We start from the raw sequence: 22,946 nt of genomic DNA, 5'->3' as shown, positions 1-22,946 counted from the left end.
CCCCGGCGCCCTCGCGGGGCCTCCTCCTGCCGCCGCGGCCGGGCCGGCGCTGCGGCCGCCGGGCGTAGAGCGGGCGGGTTCCCGGGGGCCGCGGCTGCCGGAGCCTCCCCGGTCCCCACCCCCGCCCCGCGGCGCCGCGACCCCGCTCCCCGGCCTCGCAGGCCGTGACAATGGACTATGACTTTAAAGTGAAGCTGAGCAGCGAGCGGGAGCGGGTCGAGGACCTGTTTGAATACGAGGGCTGCAAAGTTGGCCGAGGCACTTATGGTCACGTCTACAAAGCCAAGCGGAAGGATGGGTGAGTGTCGGCGTCGGGCGGGCGGCGGCGCCGGGCAGGTGGGCAGCCTCCCTCCGGCCTGGGTCCGGCCGGCCGGGCTCGGGGAGGAGCTGGTGCCGAGGGGGCCGGGCCCGCACGAGAGCCCGCGAGCCGCTGCCTCAGTCTCTCCTGGCGCCGCTCGTCGGGCAAGGGAGCTGTGTACTTTTAGTTCAGGGGTTTCGGTACAGATTTCTTTAAAATTTCGTTATGAAACGTCAGTTTAAATGATCTTTAAGGGGGGTCGATTTATTATGGGAACGTTCTGGGGCTTTCCTCAACCGCCTCTGGACTGACATCCATCAGTCTGGAAGGGAAGCTGGGATCCTTTTTCCCCACCAGTTTGTGGTTGGTTTACGATCAAATTCGGCTTTTATGTGGGGGAAAGAAATCAGCAAGTCAGTGTGGTTCTGAAGAGTTCCTGCTGGTGATCACCTGCCGCAGAAACGGAGTAGTTACTCTTTCGATATCATTAGCTGTGAGTTTTACCTAGAACAATGGGGGTTTGGTGCAGGGTGGGTGGTGAGGAAAAAGGCTGATGACAAATAGGGGAGTCTTGTTCAGGCCGTTCCCCCCAGATGTAGCAGCTGGCAATGAACTTTCAATAATCTCTTTGCTTCAGATATTCTTCCCTAGAAATATTAAGTCTGACTGGTAATGCTCCCGATTTAGTTGCCGAAACCGGCAGGTGAAGTGTTCACTCTTCCTTTGTCACTAGGTGAATAGCTTGTGATATTGACAAAAGAGAAGGCATTTCTTAGTTGAGAAAATATAATTTATTAACTCCTTGTTTTCCTCTTCTAAAAACGGATGTTGTCTTTATCGCCTTTGACACTGTAGGAAACTGCTGGAAAGAGAACGTCAAAGCTTGTTATATAATCTTTAGATTTTACTATAAACAAAGTAGGTTTACTTGAACATCACCGTTAGTTTGGTTAGCTGCTGTTTAACGTTTAAGATAATTTCTTTTTTCCCCCCAAATCACACAGGAGGGTATGTTCAGAACTATATTAGCACTAAAAAAATGAAACCATTTATAAAGCTGAAGTTACCTGGCTGGGGGGGAATCCACATTTATAAATACTTTAGTATTCTAAATATTGGCGAAGGAAGGGTCTACGTATTCGACATTTTTCTTGGATTTACTGAGATACCTTTCTAAAATAACTTCAAATGGACTCTTAAGAGGAAGAAGATAGTACTTCTCCTTAATTTGGAATGTGCATTTCCGTGCTTATATGCAGCAGTAAAGCAGTACTGGTATTTGCAAAAGGTAGGGATTTGAAAACTTGATACTGTGGGTGCTGCATGTCTTTAAAAGTACTCTGTAGCAGAATGGATAGTCTGGTGACACTTGAGAAATCAGCTTCTGGAGATGTTGTTGACTCTGTTGTTTAATTGTACTTCTCATTGAAGTATTACTCTGTAATAACGTACATATTTAAAAAGTTATCCTTGTTAACTTCCCGTACAATATTTTTTAAAGGCCTTACACCATCTCCCTGTCCCGCAATATTATGTAATTTGGGGCATATTTATAAAATCCCTGATCCCATGAGATTAGACATTGTAGTGCATTTGACCAGTCTGTCATCTTTTTAATAAAATTCTGGTGATCTTAAATTCTTTCTAATCCCTGTGAGAAAAACCAGTTCTATTTTCATAAATTACCAATTTAAGCTAATAAAACATACAAATTTTATTAACTTTGAGTTTACATGTTATGAAAAACTGTAATATTGTTTACTAGCAAGAGGTACTTTTGACCACATTTTATATCTCATGGTCAAGTTTTAATTTAGGCTAAGAATAATTTTAGAAGAATTATACAATTTAAAATTAGCTGAATGTATAATATATGAACATTTCTTTGTCATTCATGATAACCAAAAAGTAGGTAGCATTGCATTTTGGAAAAATTAACTTTTTGTGTATAATTCTTTGGGCTTGTTTTCCAGTGGCCTCTAATGATTTTGTTTATAGGAAGAACTGTTTTTTAAAAAATGGATGAAATGTCAAGAGAGTTTTAAAATTACTTAAAACAGTTTTTGTGCTCCAGAGGGAATGTTTTTCGGCTTCTTATAACCTCACTCTGGTAAAATGAAGCATTGTATTTATGAAGCTCTTTTGATCTTATGTCAGTGAAATGTAATTTAATGCATTTTAGTCCTGGTAAAATAAAATTTGTAGCTGTTTAATCTTTTATAAAAAGATGATGATCAAATAATTTGTTTCTAGTATTGATTTACTTTCAAATGAAATGATATATTCTGCAACTGAAATTTCAGAGAACTCTAGGAACCCAGACAATAACACCTTCAAAGAGAATACTGAGATTTACAATAAAATGAAATAAATTTCATTTAGATGTATTTGGCTCTTAAAATGAAGGTATCTAAATGTATCCTTTCAGTTGTCCAGTGAGCATCATAGACATGGATAATTAGTAATGGACTTTAGACCAGAGGAGTTAGCTGCTTAAATTATTGTTTTAGGACATAAGACAGCTTGAAAGGTCATTTCTTTGATTTTAAGTATTGATAGTACTCTGCTGCTAGTAGACTACACTTTTGGTAAACTCAGAATTTTAAGGAATGTGGGGAAGGTGGAATACTTTATTTGAGGCATGATTATATACATGGAAAGGGGGCCTTTTATAGTTGCGTTATTTTCAGATTCTAATAGAGTTAAAACATAAATGCACAGTAAATCTTGGGAATAATTCACTCTCACTGTCACATAAATGAGATAGAGAGTGTCCTTTGTGTCTGAACACCAAAAGGGTCCTCAGTGGGAAGCAGGGGGATTCATTTTCTTCCTGAGTCAATTGCATTTCCTCTTTGCAGAATTTAGGCAACCAAACTTATCTTGTTTAAAGGAATGGAAAAGTGTGAGAACCAGAAAACAATCTGTGTTTTTAAATTCTAAATTCTCATTATTGGCACTGAGCATTGTAGAATTTAAAAATTAATTTGGGGTAAGAGTTTGATTTCCAAAAAAGAAAAGCAAAAAGACTTTTCTTGAATAGGGTTCTTAGGCTGCTGTACTCTATGTTCAAAAGAACAGATACTATATAATTGGGATTGTGTGTGTGTGAATGTGAGAGAGAGAGGGAGAGAGGGAAATATACAGAAAACTTTTGTTGGGGCACTTCTGTAGACAGCACGGAGATTGGTAGGCAGTGGTAATGATAATAATAGCTAAATTACTGAGTAAGTCTTAGGACCTGGGCAGAGCCCTTTACAGCCATCATCTGTTGAATCCTCACAAGTACCATACAAGTCAGTTGAGTTTTTTCAGTTTTATAGTTGAGGAAACTGAAGTTTAAAAAGGTTAAGCAGATTTGTCCATGGTTACATGACTAATTAAATGTCAGAGCTGGAATTGGGGGATTACAGGCAGGTCTCTTACTCCACAGCCCAGGCTCTTAACCATTATGCTTCATATTAAGATAAATATAAACATAGACATGGGGATTTGGTGTTTTAGTGGGTCATTCAGAAAACATGAATGCCTTATCACAGGACTAGTCTTTTCGATTAACTGATACTGTTTTAGTATGTTCCTGAACAGCCCTAGTTTTTCTAGTGCTGCAAAAGTAAGTGTGTAGCTATGTGGTGTATACACACACACATATATACGTGTATGTCTGTGTGTGTGTGTGTGTGTGTGTGTGTGTAGGACCAGACTCTAATAGGGCATGTTGGGATGTGAAAATTCTTCATCTAGTGCAAAGAGCTCTAAGCTGGGGAGACTGGAGAACTGAGTTCAGACTCTGCCTCTGATCACCAGTATGACCCTGGGCAAATCATTTGCCCTTGTAGACCTTTGTTTCCTTATTTCTAAAATTATGGGGTTTGAGTTGATCATTTTTAGGGCCTTCCTAGTATTATAATTTGAGGAAGTAAAAATATAAAATACTTTTTCAAGATCAGGTAAGCAACCACTAAGACAAAAGTTTTACTTTAGACAGTAGTACACATCCATGTTTCTTCGTCTCATGCTTTAATGTGGGTTCTCATCAACTGCCAACAAGAAAATAAGTAGGTTCCGAAGACTTGTCAGCTCCCTTACCTGACATGCCTTGTACCTGTGGCATTCCCTCCTGTTTACATCTTAAGGTGTGGGATTTATGTGGCTGCTCCCCTCCTGGGAACCATTCATTTGGTGGCTAGCACGAGGAGCGCTTCTGATTTGATCTGCACTAGAGCTTTTAAGTCAGCTCTAATTCCTTAGCTGTGATGGGAACTTGGTTGGAACCCTTTATTTCCCCTGAAGGATTCGAATAGTTTTTCTTCTGAATATTGCTGAACCGTGTATCTAGGTTCAGTTTAAGTATTTCTTTAGATGTCAGAAATGCCAAATACAACATGTAATAATCCCCATCGCTGGGGATTTTGCATGCCCAATAAGGAATATTCCTTATAACATTAAAAAAATGTGATGGAAAGGGACAAGCAGAATATTCACTATGGATTTCTTATGTACTTGCAGTTGAATTTATCTGCCTTAGATACTCAGTGCATTCAGATCCATTGGGTAGGCCACTTAGAGGTTTCATGCTTAGATCCCGTTTTATTTTTTTTTCCTTTTTAAAAAAATTAATTAATTAATTTTTGGCTGTGTTGGGTCTTCGTTGCTGTGCGTGGTCTTTCTCTAGTTGCGGCAGGCGGGGGCTACTCTTCATTGCGGTGCGTGGGCTTCTCATTGCGGTGGCTTCTCTTGTTGCAGAGCATGGTGGGCTCTAGGCATATGGGCTTCAGTAGTTGTGGCTCGCGGGCTCTAGAGCACAGGCTCAGTAGTTGTGGCGCACGGGCTTAGTTGCTCCACGGCATGTGGGATCTTCCCAGACCAGGGATCGAACCCGTGTTCCCTGCATTGGCAGGTGGATTCTTAACCACTGCAACACCAAGGAGGTCCCAGAGCCCATTTTCTTAGTAGCAAGACTGGCAAATTAATTCATTTTGGATTTGCTTATTTGATTATTTTACTGTTTCTTCTAACATTGGAAGAAATCTCTTCCCTTATTCACTCAGCAAATATTTACTGGACCCTTCTATCTGCCAAGCACTGTATAAGGTATTGAGAATGCCAAGATGAATAACATATTCCATTATTTGAGAAGACACCTACTGAGGAAACAAATGTAAATAAACTATAGCAATTTAATAAGCATTATGATAATTACTACAAGGTGCTGTTGGAACACAGACCTGGAAGCCCCCACCTGCTTAGGGCTTTCGGGATAAACCTCTCAGAGATGGCAGCACTTCGTTGACTCTTGAAGGACAGGGAAGATCTCATCAGAAAGGGCATTTCTTTTTTTAACTTAGTTTCTTTCTTTCTTTTTTTAATTTTAATTTTAATTTTAATTTTTTGGCCGCGCCGCAGGGCCTGTGGGATCTTAGTTCCCCAACCAGAGATTGAACCTGTGTCCCCTGCATTGGAAGGGTGGAGTCTTAACCACTGAACTGCCAAGGAAGTCCCAGAAAGGGCATTTCAAAAGGAACAGGACAAAGGGTTTTTTTTTTAATTGTGCTCTTACAGACCCCAACGAATTTTGTGGGTCTGAATTATGTCTTCCCACGCCTTTCCTTGCTTCACCTTTTCTGTTGCCGGCATCTTTGAGCTCCTGCTGTTTGTGTAGTGCTACATACACGTGCTACAAGTGTTCCATTGTACCCATTGGACATGATGACGTCTCTGTGATTCAATGTGGGGATACATTTATCAGCATGTTCTGAGCACCTTAATTGTCTCTGTGGCAGTTTCCCATCACAAGAACATTGGTGAATCAGGGTACAGGCAGCCTCTGACATCCAACTGTCTGATTTAGGAATATCTCTCATATGTAAAACTGCCATGGCAGAACAATGGCCCTGGATAGCAGGTGACTCTCCTTTGGCCTCACCTCCATGAGGAGCAGGGATCCAGAATTTTCTGTGCTGCTGAGATGGTGGTGGCCAACAGGTCGGAGGGGAATTCCTCTTGTTGGGACTCTCAGTTGTGTGAGAAGATGGTAGGGAGGTGGCTTCTGGCAACCGAATTTCAGCTAGGAAAATAGAAATAATGACATTATTAGAAGTTACTGTAGGTCATTTGCAAGCTTATCTACTTTTTCAAAAATTAGTTCTCTTGGCAGTTGTGTTCAGAATTATGATTTACAAACATTTGAAATATGATCCATGTGTAAGTTGGGACTGTATATGCCAAATCAGTGTTGAGAAATAGATATTCTTCCCTGTGGCTGATGTTATCTTTTTGTAGTGCCTTGTATTGTCGCATCCAACCCTCATTGTCTCTTTATGTTTTTATTCTTTTTCTGTTCTTAGCTGCTGCTAGAGAATGAAAATCCTACTGTCCTTACCTCTTTCAGAACAATTTGTAAATCCTTTCCTTCACAGCAGCTTAACTAGGCCTTGGCCATCTCTTTGTTACTTAGAAACTACTGTGTTATTTTTTGTCTTTAAATATTTCTTGTCACCTCAAGGCAGTTCTTGAAGTTGTCACTAAAAAGTGACTTTCACCCGTTAGTTTGATCTTAATACTTGGAGACCCTTAAGTTATCATTCTCTCAAGATTCTGTAGTATAGTGATTGTCAAAGTCACAAAACCAGTCCCTGCTGTAGTAGGCTGCTTCTACTGATAGAGTTATGTCTTGTCCTTCAGGTGTGTTGTCACAGAAAAAATGCTGAGAATCCCCTTTTTAAAATTGAGATATATCACATACCATCAAATTCACCCTTTTAAAGTGTGCAGTCTACTGACTTTTAGTGTATCCACAAGGCTATGCAATCATCACCACTAACTAATTCCAGAACATTTTTATGATGTCAGAAGAAACCCCGTATCAATTAGTAGTCACCCCACATTCCCTCTCTTCCCAGCCCCTGGCAACCACTAATCTATTTTCTTTCTCTGTGGATTTGCCTATTCTGAACATTTCATGTAAATAGAAATATATAGTATGTGGCCATTTGTCTTTTACTTAGCATAGTGTTTTCAGTGTTCATTCATGTTGTGCATGTGTCAGTGTTTCATTCCTTTTTATGGTTGAAAAATATTGCTTTGTATGGATAGACCACATTTTGTTTATCCGTTTATCAGTTGGTGGACATCTAGGTTGTTTCTACTTCTTGGCTGTTATGAATAGTGCTGCTATGAACCTTCATGCGCAAATTGTTGTGTAGATATATGTTTTTGGTTCTCTTAGGCAAATAGCCAGCGTCATATGGTAACTCTATGTTTAGCTTTTTGAGAAACTGCCAAATTTTTGAAAGCAGCTGAGAACCACTTTTGAGTGGCTTTACCTTGACTTTGGTTTAGAACCAAGATTTGTCCTTTGTCCACAAGACCTGGACACCTTAATTCCCAGGACACCTTATTAATCAGTAGCCCACCTTATTCCCAGGAAGGTGTTCACACACTAGTCTATTGTGGTGATTCTGAAATACAGACTAACACAGCTGCTCCTCCTCCATCAAATCAGACCGCCCTTCTGAACTTGTTCTCAGGCAGCACCTTGTGCTGGGAACAGTTTTCCCTCAGCTGAAATCGGTTCTAACATTTAGCTTCAGAAATCTTAACTGCTTTATCTTAACATACAACTCCAGTAATTCTCTCTTCACTCACCACCCCGCAAAACATAGTTAGTTCTTCATAGATATATTATGTAACTACGTTAGTGTATATGTGGTTAATGTCTATATGTCCTTCGGGTCTTTCTGGTGAAGGTTTATGGGTTAGATATTATAGATTTCCTTTAGGGCAGTAATTGTGTGCCCCTGACTTCCTGGCATACTGCCAAATGTCAACAGGTATTTAATACTTTTTGATTTTTGGTGTACCTAAAATTCATATTTGAAAATTTTCCTTTTAAACTTGCTAAACTTAAAAACTTGAGCGTATTTTGGAATAGAAAAGCAGCGCCTTGTGAAAATACCCTGAGGAGCAAAGTTTGATGGGCTGGCTAAATTGATACCAGGAACAGAATTGAACGAAACCAAAGGCCAAAGGCAGATGCAAGCTTTGTTAATTGACTGAACCAAATAGAAGTCCCAGGTATTTGAAAAATTGAGCCACTACAAAGAATAAAGTATTTTCTAAAGTATACCTTGTAAATGAATCAGTTTACAGGGGGATCAGACCTATATTTCTAACCTTAAGGAAAATATAATTAGTCTCTGAACCAGAGTTGACATTTAGTTTTGTTTAAACTCTGTGGTTTCATATTTGAAGTTTCCTTTTGTTATGTGAATAAAAAATTATATAGTTTAACAACTATACTCAAGGTAGCTCAGTTACTCCTCTCTCTAGACAAGCTCTTTAAAATCCATAACTTTATTATAGCCCATGGATTCTAACAAATAATCATCCTAAGGAGAGGAATTCTTCACATCATGATGCCTACTCTGGGTGTTTCTGTACACCTGAATTTTATACCTTGTCTCGAGAACTAAGGGATTGAAAAAAAAAACAAACCCAAACTTGTCAAACAGTGGTATTATGGTTTATATTAAGCAAGTCATTATTTTAGGGGAAAGAGGAGGTAGGTATTGAAAAATTATTTTTATGAGGCTTCTGTTTTAAGGAAAGCCAATAAACCATGCAAAATTTAAGCTCATGTAGAATAAATACATTTGTTTGGAGTTTTTTCACTTTATGAAAGAAGCCCTTTAAGTAAGGGAGCTCTCCTAGCATACTTATCCTGTGACTCAGTTTGCCAAAAATTCAGTTTATACACATTTTCCAAGAAAATGTTAAGCACAGAGTAAGGAGTACTTACCTGTATTTGTTTTCTAGTGCTGATTTAACATTGAAGGTTCTTTTAAATGTAAACTTAAGTCATTTAAATATTTGATGTTCCATTATAGTTTCTCTTTAGCTGTAGTTTTGGGGGGGACAAATATGTGTATTTACAATTTATTTGGTCGCTGTTCACTGAATGTCTAATGTGCCAGGTTCTGTGCCAGGTATAGGTGATTCAGCAGTGAACAGACCATAGTTGTAAGTCATTAGGGAACTTAAAGACTTTGAGGGGCACAGGCAAGTAAACAGGTAATTACAATACAGTGGGATACAGCTGTGATGGAGAAAATGATTAATGAAATTTACTGTGACCTTATTTTTTTTTCATTCAAGAATATTATGCGGAACTTCCCTGGCAGTCCAGTGGTTAAGACTCGCGCTTCCAATGCAGGGGGCGTGGCTTCGATCCCCAGTTGGGAAACCAAGATCCCACATGCTGCGCAGACAATAAATAAACAAACAAACGGATAGAGAATGTTCTTTTTTTTTTTTTTTTTTTTTCCCGGTACGAGGGCCTCTCACTGCTGTGGCCTCTCCTGTTGCGGAGCACAGGCTCCGGACACGCAGGCTCAGCAGCCATGGCTCACGGGCTTAGCCGCTCCGCGGCATGTGGGATCTTCCCGGACCGGGGCACGAACCCGTGTCCCCTGCATTGGCAGGCGGACTCTCCACCACTGCGCCACCAGGGAAACCCGAGAATGTTGATATTTAAAAAAAAAAAAAAAAAAAAGCATATTATGCATCTTTCCATGTCAGTACATATAGCTCTAAATCATCAGTTTTAATTATTGCTGGCATCACATTATACACACCCACACCCCCCCCCACACACACAGTAGATATGTATCCAGTTAACCAGTTCTCTAGTGATAGATGAAATTTAAGTAGTCTCTAAATTTTAGCCACTGCAGTTAGGGAAGTACCTCCTAGAATATGACTACAGTTCTTCAACATAGTATCAAGCTCTTGCAGTGGAATTTTAGGGTCAAAGATTGTATACTTTCAACAGCTGTATTTCTGTTATAAAATAAGATTGGATTATACAATTAATAAACTCTCAGGATAAAAATTCAAACAGTGTGTAAGAATATGCAGGAAGATCATTGTCAGCCCCTCTTTGTATATATGCGTATGGGAGCAGATACATGTCTGGGTCGACTTTAAAATTTACTTTAATATTTCATTCATTTTGAGCAAATAATACATGCGTATGCAAAAAATGTAAATAAATTGAGGAAGTGAAAACTTAAGTCTTCTCACCTCTGTCTCCTCCAGGCACTCATTTCTCCTTTCACAGCTGTCCACTGATACGTTTCTTGTGTATGCTTTCCAGTTTGTGGACACAAACATCTTTGGACTTTATGGTATTATTTTTCATGCGTTAACTCTTTTATTTTTATAAAGTCACATTTATCAGTGGCTGCTGGGTTATGTGTAAGAATTAGTTAGAAAGGTCTGTATGTCATCATCTTTAAACACAAAATGTATGATGGCGTATACGTATATTTTGTTCCTAGTTCATATGCTTTAGAGACTGGTAACAGCACATGTAACGTAATTCATTTCATCAGCTCGTCATTCTTTTTTATGAACATAATATACATATCCAGTTGAAGGACATTTAGGTTGCTTTCATTTTTTTTTTTATGCCCTTAAGCAGTACTGCAATAAATGTCCTTTATATCAGTCTTTCCACACAACATTCTCTCAGATGGAGACAGAACTTCGCAGGTACCCAGAAAGCTCCCCACAGGGATATTTGCTGTGGATGATACCACTGGCAAGGAGCAAAGTCTTCATGAAGCAAGAGAAGCTCCCTTGCTATATCCACAGGGAGTTTTATCCCTCCTGGCTTCTCTCCAAAGTTTTAGAGACTGATCATCATGCCCAAGCACAAGTTACTGGTAACGACCTAGTACATAACTGCTAGACTGCTGCAGTGCAGGTCAGTTTCCCAGGAATGTCTCTTTAACAGGCCTAGGCTTCAGGCTCTTTGGAGGTCCAATCTTATGCACCATTTATACTCCCATCAAAACTCCCAAAACAAAAACTTAATCTGGAAGGAAGAAATGGAAATAAATATAATAATGACATGCTTGAGTCCTGGGGGTAAATGCATTGTAAAGTTGGAATTGTTTATTCTTTTGGAAATTTTGCTTTAGATTTTCTTTCCCCACATAGTCCTATATATTTTAGATTACTGGTTGGCATAAAAAAATTGAGTCTTGTGGATACTTAAGATTACAGTCATTATTAAGTTTACATGTTATTTTATGTTCACTTTCATCAGATGATCTTTCTCTCTGTTTCCTGTTGCTTGGCCTTGGTCATCCTTTCATTTCCTGACCAGCATTGACCTTCCTATACCCAGTCTTTTCCTTTTCTCCCCTTTTTGGCTTGCTTTTTCTGTTTGGTACTGATTTTGGCTTTGGCCTTGCTCCTTGTCACCATTCTCAGTAGCATTCCCCTCTGGGCTGGCCTCCCTTTCTGCTGCCAATGGAATTTCTTGACTTTGTGTATTCAGCAGAGGGAATTATTTATGTAGGTAAGCAGGCAGCTGATTATCTACTAGACAGTTCTGATGTATTTTATTAATTTGGAAGAGACTTTTTAAAACAGTTTTAAGTACTACTAAACATAACTCTTTCTTCATAGACATAATTTCTTCTTAACAGAAGTTGGAAAGTACTTACTCCTTATAGATAGATAAGAAGCTGAAAAAGTATGCAAACATTTAATGTTTTTATCTGAAAATCTATTTTAGTACACAAGAGTCCAGGGCTGCTTGAGAGTTTAAACCAGATACCCTGTAGCCAAAAGTTACTACTGTCCTGTTTTAGCCAAGACTAGCTGACCTGCAGAGCCCCTTTAGGCTTTTGACATGTGCTAGGCTTGGACATGCAGACGTGGAAAACATTAGGAAGTCTGTCAAAGTAGCACACACTTCACATATTTCATCTGTTTCTCTTCCGGATTTTTTTTTGTGGGGGTGGGATGGGACCGTTCAGTTTCGGAAGGTGATTCAGCCTGATCTTCTTTAAGTACTTGAAGTTTTCAATGCAAGCAAAAAACACTAACCAAGTATACCACTTATTAACCTTTATTTGACTTGGATCGTGTAGCATTTGCTCTATTTCTGTTGCACTTTGTAAGAACTGGACTCACTGAATTTAAGTATGCTTGCTGGTTTTAAATCAGAATGCAGTACAATTAGATTTTTCCTTAGTGATATTCTGTACTATGATTACCCGTGAAATGTTTTGGAATATAAGATAACATTTGCCATTAGTCATTCAATATTTATTTTTAAGTGTTTAAAAAGTTGTTTTGATTCAGTTGCAGTGTACTAAGTAGGGAAATTAAATACCAGTTGTCTTCATGGAGAAAATATTAGTAAAACCTTTCAAGAAGTTATACATTTATACTTCATACGGTTTTTTAATAGCTTTATGGAGATACAATTCACATACCCTACAGTTTACCTGTCTTAAGTGTACAGTTCGTCATCTTTTAGTGTATTCACAGAGTTGTGTGGCTGTCACCGCAGTTTAATTTTAGACTATTTTTATCCTAAAGGAAATCCGGGGTCCATTAGCAGTCATTCTCCCTTCCCTCCAACCCTCCAGCCTTAAGCAACCACTAATCTGCTTTCTGCCTCTGGATTTGACTGTTCTGAACATTTCATTTAAATGAAATCATATGATATGTGGTCTTTAGTGATTGGCTTCTTTCACTTAATATAACGTTTTCAAGGCTTATCCATGATTTAACATGTATCACATTTTGTTTAGTCATTCATCAGTTGTTGGATATTTGGGTCATTTCCACTTTTTGGTTATTATGAATAATGCTACTGTGAACATTGGTGTACAAGTATCTGAGTCCCTGCTTTCAGTTCCTTGGATATATACCTAGGAGTGGAATTGCTGGATCATATGGTAACTGAATGCTTAACTTTTGAGTAACCACCAAACTGTTTCCTCAGTGGCTGCGCCATTTTACATTTCCACTAGCAATGCACAAGTGTTCCAATTTCTCCACATCTTTGCCAACACTGATTCCCCCCCCACTTTTTTAATATAGCTGTCCTTACGGCTATTAAGTGGTATTGATTTGCATTTCCCTAATGATGAATGGTACTTATTGTATCATTCAGTATCAGTAAATACTTCTCATGTACTTATTGATCATTTGATATCTTCTCGGAAAAACATATTTATATCCTTTGCTCATTTAAAAATTGAGTTATTTATGTTTTTTATTATTGAGTTATGGGAGTTCTTTCTATACTCTGGATACTAGACCCTTATCAGATAGATGATTTGCAAATGCCAATAAGCACATGAAAAGATGCATCACCAGGGAAATGCAAATCAAAACTATGAGATATCACTTCATACCCGTTAGGATGGCTACTATTTAAAAAAAAAAAAAAGTGTTGGCCACTTGTATATCTTCTTTGGAAAACTGTTCAGGTCCTTTACCCATTTTTTAATCTGGTTGTTTGGTTTTTTGTTGAGTTTTAGTTCTCTGTATATTCTGGATACTAATTCCTTATAAGATATACAATTTACGAATATTTTCTCCCATTCTGTAGGTTGCCTTTTACTCTGTGGATATTGTCTTTTGACACATCAATTTGAAAAATTTTCATGAAGTCTAATTTGTCTATTTTTTCTTTTATTTCCTGTGCCTTTGTTGTCATAATCCAAGAAATCATTGCTAAATCAAGGTTGTAAAGCCTGTAGTTTGTAGTTTTAGTTCTTTAGGCCATGGATCCATTTTGAGTTAGTTAGCCAGATTTTCTCCTAGAAAGTTTGAACTAATTCATACTCTCATTCACAATGAACAGGAGTAATGTTTGCCACTCCCTTGATCAGTGTTTTTATTATTTAATCTTTAAAATAATTTTCTTTTAATCTTTGTATATTTGACAGGAAAGCTATGGAATCATGGTTTTATTTACATTTGTCTCATTAATATTTAAACTTACAGTTTCTTGTTTTTTCATTATTTAATTTCTTTGGTGAATTGCCTGATAATATTTTACCCATTTTCCTATAATATTTTTCTTAAATTTTTTTGTGTGAGGTACTTCACTTATTGGAATATTAAATTCTTTTATTCATGTTGCAAGAATTTCCAATTTTTTATTTCTCTATGATATTTTAATATATAATCATCTGTCATTCTTTCTTTGCTTCTTTTTTTTTTCCCATAATATTTTAATACTTTTCCACTTTTAAATACTGGTGTTTTTTTTTTGTTGTTTTTTGTTTTTTTGCGGTACGCGGGCCTTTCACTGTTGTGGCCTCTCCCCGTTGCGGAGCACAGGCTCCGGACGCGCAGGCTCAGCGGCCATGGCTCACGGGCCCAGCCGCTCCACGGCATGTGGAATCTTCCCGGACCGGGGCACGAACCCATGTCCCCTGCATCAGCAGGCGGACTCTCAACCACTGCGCCACCAGGGAAGCCCCTAAATACTGGTTTTAATTTTGTGATTGTAACATGGAAGATCCAACTTTATTATTTTTCTTTTAAATTTATTTATTTAATTTATTTATTTTTGGCTGTGTTGGGTCTTCATTGCTGCATCCGGGCTTTCTCTAGTTGCGGCAAGCGGGGGCTACTCTTCGTTGTGGTGCCGGCTTCTCGCTGCGGTGGCTTCTCGTTGCAGAGCACGGGCTCTAGGCATGCGAGCTTCAGTAGTTGTGGCACGTAGCCTCAATAGTTGTGGCTCACGGGCTCTAGAGCGCGGGCTTAGTAGTTGTGGCACACAGGCTCAGTTGCTCTGCGGCATGTGGCATCTTCCCGGACCAGGACTCAAACCCGTTCCCCTGCATTGGCAGGCGGATTCTTAACCACTGCGTCACCAGGGAAGCCCCCCAACTTTATTATTTTTAAAAAATATCATCAGGATCATAAAGCTACTTAGAATAGTTACACACTCCCAAGATACTTTAAAATGCTTATGTTTTGAGTTTGTAGATGAACAATGACAATAATCCAAATACATTGTGTGTACAACTTGGATCAAATACTGGTGAAAGTGTTTAATTGGACAAACAACTGATAAGCTTAAAGATAACCAGCACAATTTCACAAGAGAACCAGCTCAGCCCAACTAAGATTTTCTTAATAGCAGTTGACACTGATGTTGTATAGGAGTACAAATTAGTTGATGAAACTGAGCAAATGGGGGCCCCATTCCTCCTTTCCCTATTTTTGTATTCCTACATCCCTCCCAGTCATCCTCTTCCTTGGTCTGGCTACCCCTGTGGCGAACCCAAATCAAGAGTTGCTATGATCACCCTCCACCAGAAAATCAGGAGCCCTGAATTCTGAGTGAAACACTGTGCTCTCTTGAACTGTACAGTGGATACTCAGGGACAAAACCCCTCATCACCAATATTTTTGAAGTTTCTATCACAGTACAAAAGAGTAACTGAGTAGAAAAGAGAGGATGATGATTTATTTTTGCTTGGGGAAGAGAAGTGGGAAATAACTGTGGATGAGAAAACATCATGTATATTCAGTACGTAGGAATTAGCCATATGGAAATAATTCTAGAGGGCCTGAATGTTGTCTAAAGGGCTGGTACCTCTCCAAATTTTGATCTCTTTTAAACTCCTTTCATATTCCCCAACACATTTCTAAATCTGGTTGGGCAGGATTAACCCTAGTGAAGTACCAGTGCAATTATCTGAAGGTAAAATGTATCTTTTTTTTTCTTTTTTTAATACAAATATTTTTACTGTAATCATTTTATTTACAGAATAATTTGCAAAAGTATATCATTAACATATAGTGCAAATACAACTAACGTAGATTTAGACACTGCTTTGTAAACTTTCCATACCTTTGTAAAATAAAGCTATCCAATTTAGTCATGATAGTTACTCTGCGGCATGTGGGATCTTCCCGGACTGGGGCACGAACCCATGTCCCCTGCATCGGCAGGCGGACTCTCAACCACTGCGCCACCAGGGAAGCCCTAAACTTTTCTTTTTTGAACATCACAATATAAAATGTTAACTGGTGATGTAGTAAACTGATAATTTGTCTCATTTGCCTTAACTAGCGTTACCACCATATAGGCACTTTTCCTCGTAGTCAAAGTATGAACAGCATTTTTCTGTAATAAGGCATATTCTGTGCACATCATTTAGAGAAAAGTAAGATTTATGGAGCATGAAATCTGCGTGCATGTAACGTAAGCATATATTTTATATGTATTCTCCTCTCTGTACAGAATAATAAATACCACTGTATCTGATGCAAGTAATTCACTTCCAGGATTGTGTATATTAAGTGATCAGACTAATCCCATCATTAAATTATCACCTTGCACTTACCATTAAGACTCCATTACCATGTAGGAAATATATACAGGACATGTTCCACGTGACATGACTTTCTGCCTTACAAAACGGGTCTGGTTTCTGTGTTTCTGTAGAGGTGAACAAGTCAGCAAAGCGTCTACAAAATGCCTCTGACTTATGTAAGCACATTTGTGTATAAATACAATGAGGATTCTGAAGTGGGCAGTCATTTCTACTTCAGTGAGTACCGTTCCCTGCCTCTACTCCAGGTTTCAAGGTTTTTCAAAGGGGCCTAAGACTAAAAAAGGTATTTTACATTTAACTTCTTACAGCAACTAAAGAAAGAATTTCAGTTTGAATCACATGGACTTCTTTACTGCCCTGCTGAAGTTTCTGATCAAGAGGCAAACAGGAGCAGTGCCCACATTTTCTATGCATAATTTGCAACGTATCTTTTTTTTTTAAATTATTTATTTTATTTATTTATTTATTAGTTTTGGCTGTGTTGGGTCTTCGTTGCTGTGCGCGGGCTTTCTCTAGTTGCGGTGAGCGGGAGCTACTCTTCATCGTGGTGCGCGGGCTTCTCATTGCAGTGGCTTCTCTTGTTGCGGAGCACGGCTCTAGGCGCGCGGGCTTCAGTAGCAGTGGCTCACAGACTTAGTTGTTCCGCGGTACGTGGGATCTTCCTGGACCAGGGCTCGAACCCGTGTCCCCTGCATTGGCAGGTGGATTCTTAACCACTCTGCCACCAGGGAAGCCCGCAACATATCTTTTAAAGTGACCCAAATTAGAAGAACTAACAAACACACATGTTACTGAATACTAGAAATATTGAATCAGGTGTCAAACTCAAACAGCGAGATTTGCTGAAACAGGTAATACCATATATCCTCTCACAAATTTCAGGAAGACATGAGCTCATTTTATTCTGCTCATTTTACCAGAAAGTAGTTTATACCTATAAGGTTATACAGATGTTTCTCTTTGAAGGCAGGCAGAACCAATTTAGGAAATTACCAAATTGTGTCTGTAACAAACTGAAAAAAATCTGTAGCACACAGTACACAACTAAAAATACAATAGAACTATAAAGATATCTGGAGAAAAAAACTAAAGCTCTTCACTCTTTCTCCATCAGAACCGAAGTTCTCCATGGGAGTAAGACTAGAAAAGGTGAAATCACAGGTTATTGACAGCCTTCAGTTATTAAGAGACATTTTGCATGACAACGTGAATTATGATAGAAATCAGTAGCAATGAATTCTATGATTATACAAAGCAAAAAAGTCAAATTCTGAACACAGACTTGACTGTATTTATGATATTTGACTCTATGTTATGTTAATATGTAATCATCTGTCATTCTTTCATTGCTTCTGACTTTTCTTCACTGTAGACATTTTTTCTTACATTTCCTTCTAACATTTTTAAAGTTTAAAAAGTTTTGCAGTTAAATTATTTAATCTTAAATTTATTTAGTATAAGATGTTATTAGGGTTCTAACTGTAATTTTTCTAGTCTTGTTAATACTGTTGAATAATTCTTTTACAATTGATTTGAATTTGAAATGCCACCTTCACCATTACCCTAAGTTCTCTTAATTAATTAATTAATTTTTGGCTGCGTTGGGTCTCCTAGCTGCGCGCGGGCTTTCTCTAGTTGCAGCGAGTGGGGGCTACTCTTCGTTGCGGTGCATGGGCTTCTCATTGCGGTGGCTTCTCTTGTTGCGGAGCACGGGCTCTAGGCTCACGGGCTTCAGTAGTTGTGGTGCATGGGCTTAGTTGCTCTGCGGCATGTGGGATCTTCCTGGACCAGGGCTGGAACCCGTGTCCCCTGAATTGGCAGGCGGATTCTTTTTTTTTTTTTTTTTGTGGTACGCGGGCCTCTCACTGTTGTGGCCTCTTCCTTTGGGGAGCACAGGCTCCGGACGTGCAGGCTCAGCGGCCATGGCTCACGGGCCTAGCCACTCTGCGGAATGTGGGATCTTCCTGGACCGGGGCACGAACCCGTGTCCTCTGCATTGGCAGGCGGATTCTCAACCACTGCGCCACCAGGGAAGCCCTCATCTCCTTTTTGACTTCCCTGGTGGTCCAGTGGTTAAGACTTCGCCCTTCCACTGCAGGGGGTGTGGGTTCGATCCCTGGTCAGGGAACTAAGATCCCACATGCCACGCAGCGTGGCCAAAAATTTTAAATAAACATAAATAAAGTGTAGTATTTGCACATAAACTATACATGTCCTCCCATATACTTTAAATTACCTGTAGATTACTTATAGTAATGAATACAATGTAAATCATATGTAAGTCGTTGCCAGTGTGCAGCAAATTCAAGTTTTGCTTTTTGGAACTTTCTGGAATTTTTTTTCCTGAGTATTTTTCTATCCACTGTTGGTTGACTCCGCAGATGCAGGGCCTGTGGATACTGAGGGCTGACTGTAGAGAAAACTGTGACTATGTAGATAGGCTGACTGTGGGCTTGTTTCTAGATCTCAGGCTTAGGACGTGTTGTTCCCTTCTGTCCCAGTCTTGAAGTATGACAGTGGGATAGACGCTCTGCAGTACTTCACTTTGCTGCTGAAAACATAATGAATATCTAGAAAAGTTTAGATGTATTCATGAATGATAGATCTATAATTAATTACTAAGTGGAATTTGGGGCTTTATCCCCAGTCTTCTGAGGTTTAAATCAAGGGGCATAAGCCTACTTTCCCATATGGGTGCTGTTTCAAATATGGGAAAGAGGAACACAACTTTGTGACCCAAGATGTAGAACTGTGACCAGTGACTGAAAACTAAAGAAGATACACTTTGTCACTGTGAACATGAGGAGCAGTTTTGTAACAAAGTTGTCCAAACATGGAATGAGAGGTAGGGAATTCTTTCTCTCTACACATGGCTTCAGTATATCCTGAATGACAGATTGATGGAGTTGTAGAGGAAACTCAAGTATAGTCCTGTCACCTCTGAGTTTTTATAATAAAATATCAGGAACCGTGATCAGTTGGAGAACATTGGACCGAATGGGCTAAATCTAGAAAAAGTACAGTAAGGTATGCTGAAACCTGCAGATGGTTACCTTACCTTTAAAAGTTAATGAGCCACAAACTTGCTTTACATTTTTAAACAATACTTAAATTTAAAAAAAATAATGAAATGGTTATAGGAAAAGTATAAACAGTATATACGTAGTACACAGAAGGGCATGAAGTGGAAAGTAGTAGCTCTCCACTCCTCCAACCATCATGTTTCCTTCTCCAGCTAGTAGTAAGGGAAAGGGAGGGTGGAGAATCATTCCACGGTGTCCGGCCTGAACAACTGAGTCGATGATGGTGGTGCCATTAATGAAGAGATGAGGTAAAACTTGGAAGAACAAGAAGCTGTGTGGGGCAGTCTTATTAAATTGTCTTATATTGTTTGTCTGATTTAGTTCTTTATGTTTTGAATTCTGATTGGCCTCTGGTGACATCTTGTCTTCAAAGATGTCAAATTATTTCAAAAGGAATAGGAGCTGACTTGAAGAGGGTTTTTTTGGACAAATTTGGGTTGATTTGAGCATCAAAAAGAATAATAGATTATAATGTGTCATATAAAGAATCCATGAATCCCCATTGGTAGTAAAAAACGGAGGGAGAGGGAGTTCTTTACACAAGAATGCCAATCGATAAATGTAGAAGGAATGATAGAAACTCCCGGTGTCATACTTGATTCAGGCAAGAATCATCTATGGATACTAAAGTCATTTGGTAAATAAAAGTTCGTTGGGAAATAGAATACTCCTTTTGTCTCCAAATATCACCGCACGAATAATTTACTACTTGTAAAGGAGAAACGTACCTTTATTTACAGAGAGATCTGACAGTCACCAGCTTAACAAAATTATCAATCTCAGCATCACAGGTAGTGGGAGAGCCCATATCATGTATCTTCCGATGTGATGCAATAAGAAAAAAAATCACCTATGACGTATTCTCACCCAAATGTTTAACTTAAATCCATAGGTATTTATTATACGATTCCTTCAGTTCTTCATTAGGTTTAAAATTTTTCAAACAATAAATTTTTTGGAAGTGTTGACCTTAAAACAGCTGTTTTGCCAGCAAAAATCGGTTTATTTGGGAATAGTAGAGAAGTGCAGTTTGGGACAAGCAAGCCATAGCAAAAATCAGGCAAATCCGACAAAGGAGAGGAACGTTATAGAGAAAAAGGAGAAAGTTGGGAGGGTTTGTTTTGAATGAAAGTCCATTGGAGAAAAGTGAGAGTTCAGGGTGATGACATTTCTTTATTGGCTGAGTTGCTGGGGTAGTTGATTTGATGTAGGAGATGCAATGTACACTTTTCCTGTTGGGGCCTGTACTTGATTCTTTCCTGTTGATGAGTGTTCTTTTTTTTAACTTTTTGGTTGCACCGCATGGCATGTGGAACTTCCCGACCAGGGATCGAACCTGTGCTCCCTGCATTGGAAGCACAGAGGCTTAACCACTGGACCACCAGGGAAGTCCTGATGAGTATTCTTTTGGGGTCTGTAATTGACAGTTCTTCTCTATTTGAAGTCAAGTGGCACTGCTTAAAAGCTTCCCCTTCTGGCTTCTGACTCCATTTTAGTGAGGTTTCCATTTTAGTGAGGTTTCCCTTTATTAATTTTCACAAAAGCATGATTTTTAATGACTGCATCATAATTCTATGTAGCTGTATATGACAGTTTGTTAAACGTAAATCTTTCAGTGAGATTATTTTTATAAATATTTTTATAAATTATTTTATAATTTATAGGGATGATTTTTATAAATGGTGGTTTTAAACTTGCAAATATTCCTTTGAAACCTATAATATAACAAAAGTAGCGCTAAAAGTAACTTTGAGGGCTTCCCTGGTGGCGCAGTGGTTGAGAGTCCGCCTGCCGATGCAGGGGACACGGGTTCGTGCCCCGGTCCGGGAAGATCCCACATGCTGCGGAGCGGCTGGGCCCGTGAGCCATGGCCGCTGAGCCTGCGCGTCCGGAGTCTGTGCTCCTCAACGGGAGAGGCCACAACAGTGAGAGGCCCGCGTACCGCAAAAAAAAAAAAAAAAAAAAAAAAAAGTAACCTTGAATGACTGTGTTACTTTATGAATGTTTCACCTGTTTCTCCTTGGAGCTCCTGTTCTCATTAGCAGCTGAGCCCTGAGTGCCTCAGAAGACTGCATTGATAAAGCTTTGGTAACAGTAAGATGGGGGCACTAGCAACTATACAGGTCCCATGGTTCTGTAAGAGTGAGTAGTTAAAAGTGGTTCCTGTAGGAACCTGGTGTTATCTGTCTATAAGTTAAGCCATTGAGCCACTGGTGGCATGTAGTGGTACCTCAGTGTGATTTTTTTTTTTTTAACTGATAACTGGTGAATGTGAGCACCTTTTCATATGCTTAATGGCCACTTGAATATCTTCTTTTGTGAAATCTCATTCAGATCTTTTACTTGTTTTTCTACTGGTTTGTCTACCTTTTCCTTACTGACTTGTAGGAATTCCTGACCTTTGTTGAATATTTATGTATTGCAAAAAATTTTCACAGGTTCCATTTGAGGACCTCTGATGCCACAGACTGTCCTGAGAGCCTCAGAGGTTAACTTGGGTAATTTGCACCCAGGCTTCTCCCAATACCCCTTCCTTTTCCAACTTTGGAGATAACCACTGGCATTCTGTACTAGCCTCTTTGAACCTCTTTAAAGATTTAGTCTTATCCTGTCATGAGGGCTAGGATCCTAGTGAGGGGTGCCTGTCTGCCATAATGATCAGCCGGGACATTTTCTTCTACCTTTGTGTTATCTCTCTTTGTTTAATGGGCTTCTATCTTTATAATGGTTATCGTTTTAGGAAGCATTAATGTCTAAATCAAGAATCCTCATTGTTTCCAAGGCATTACAAAATTATGGACTACCCAAAAGCATATCCACTCTCAATTTATATATATTAATCCTTTTATCTCTGGCTCACCACCTAGCTAACTGGCAACTTCTGGTGAATGCTTTGACTTCTGTCATCTGGGCATATCTTGCCTGTAGCAAGGGGTCACATTCTAGGCGGTGAGATGAGATCTGTCCCAGCATATTCTGCCTCATATTTTCTTGTTTCATTCATAATGTGTGACCCATCAACAATGAAGATTAAGTCTGAATTTTCTAGAAGAGTTTCTGTTAAGTCTATTTGGGGCACAGTTTGCCAACAGAGACTAATTTCCCCTTTTTTATGGAATGGAAGAGTAGCAAGGATCAACAAACTTTTTCTGCCAGACAGTAAATGTTTTCGGCTTTGTGGGCCACATAGCAGTCTCTGTTGTGCATTCTTTATTTTTTTTAAAGAATCCTTTAACAATATAAAAAAACATTCTTAGCTCATGGGCAGTGTGAAAACAGGCTTTGGGGCTGAATTTGGCCCACGGACCATAGTTTGCTGACCCTTGAAGTATTACAACAATGAATGGAAATGTGTGAGGGATAAAGTAATAGGATTTTATATGAGCTTAGCCTCTT

General features: G+C 39.2%; 1 protein-coding gene across 2 annotated transcripts in view; it reads left to right on the top strand.

The window, feature by feature from the left end:
• Positions 1-170: 170 nt before the first annotated feature.
• CDK8 (cyclin dependent kinase 8) overlaps positions 171-22,946 on the top strand; it is a gene marked incomplete at both ends in the record, with an annotated part of 96,047 nt that continues 73,271 nt past the window's right edge. For both annotated transcript variants that reach the window (XM_079721837.1, XM_079721838.1), the window contains one exon: positions 171-298. In XM_079721837.1, coding sequence (XP_079577963.1) covers positions 171-298 — 128 coding nt within the window. The remainder of the gene's footprint in view (positions 299-22,946) is intronic.

This window comes from Hyperoodon ampullatus (assembly GCF_949752795.1).
Source record: "Hyperoodon ampullatus genome assembly, chromosome: 16".
Taxonomy (NCBI): Eukaryota; Metazoa; Chordata; class Mammalia; order Artiodactyla; family Ziphiidae; genus Hyperoodon; species Hyperoodon ampullatus.
The sequence above is the reverse complement of the archived record's forward strand: the minus strand, read 5'-3'. Positions and strand labels throughout refer to the sequence as shown.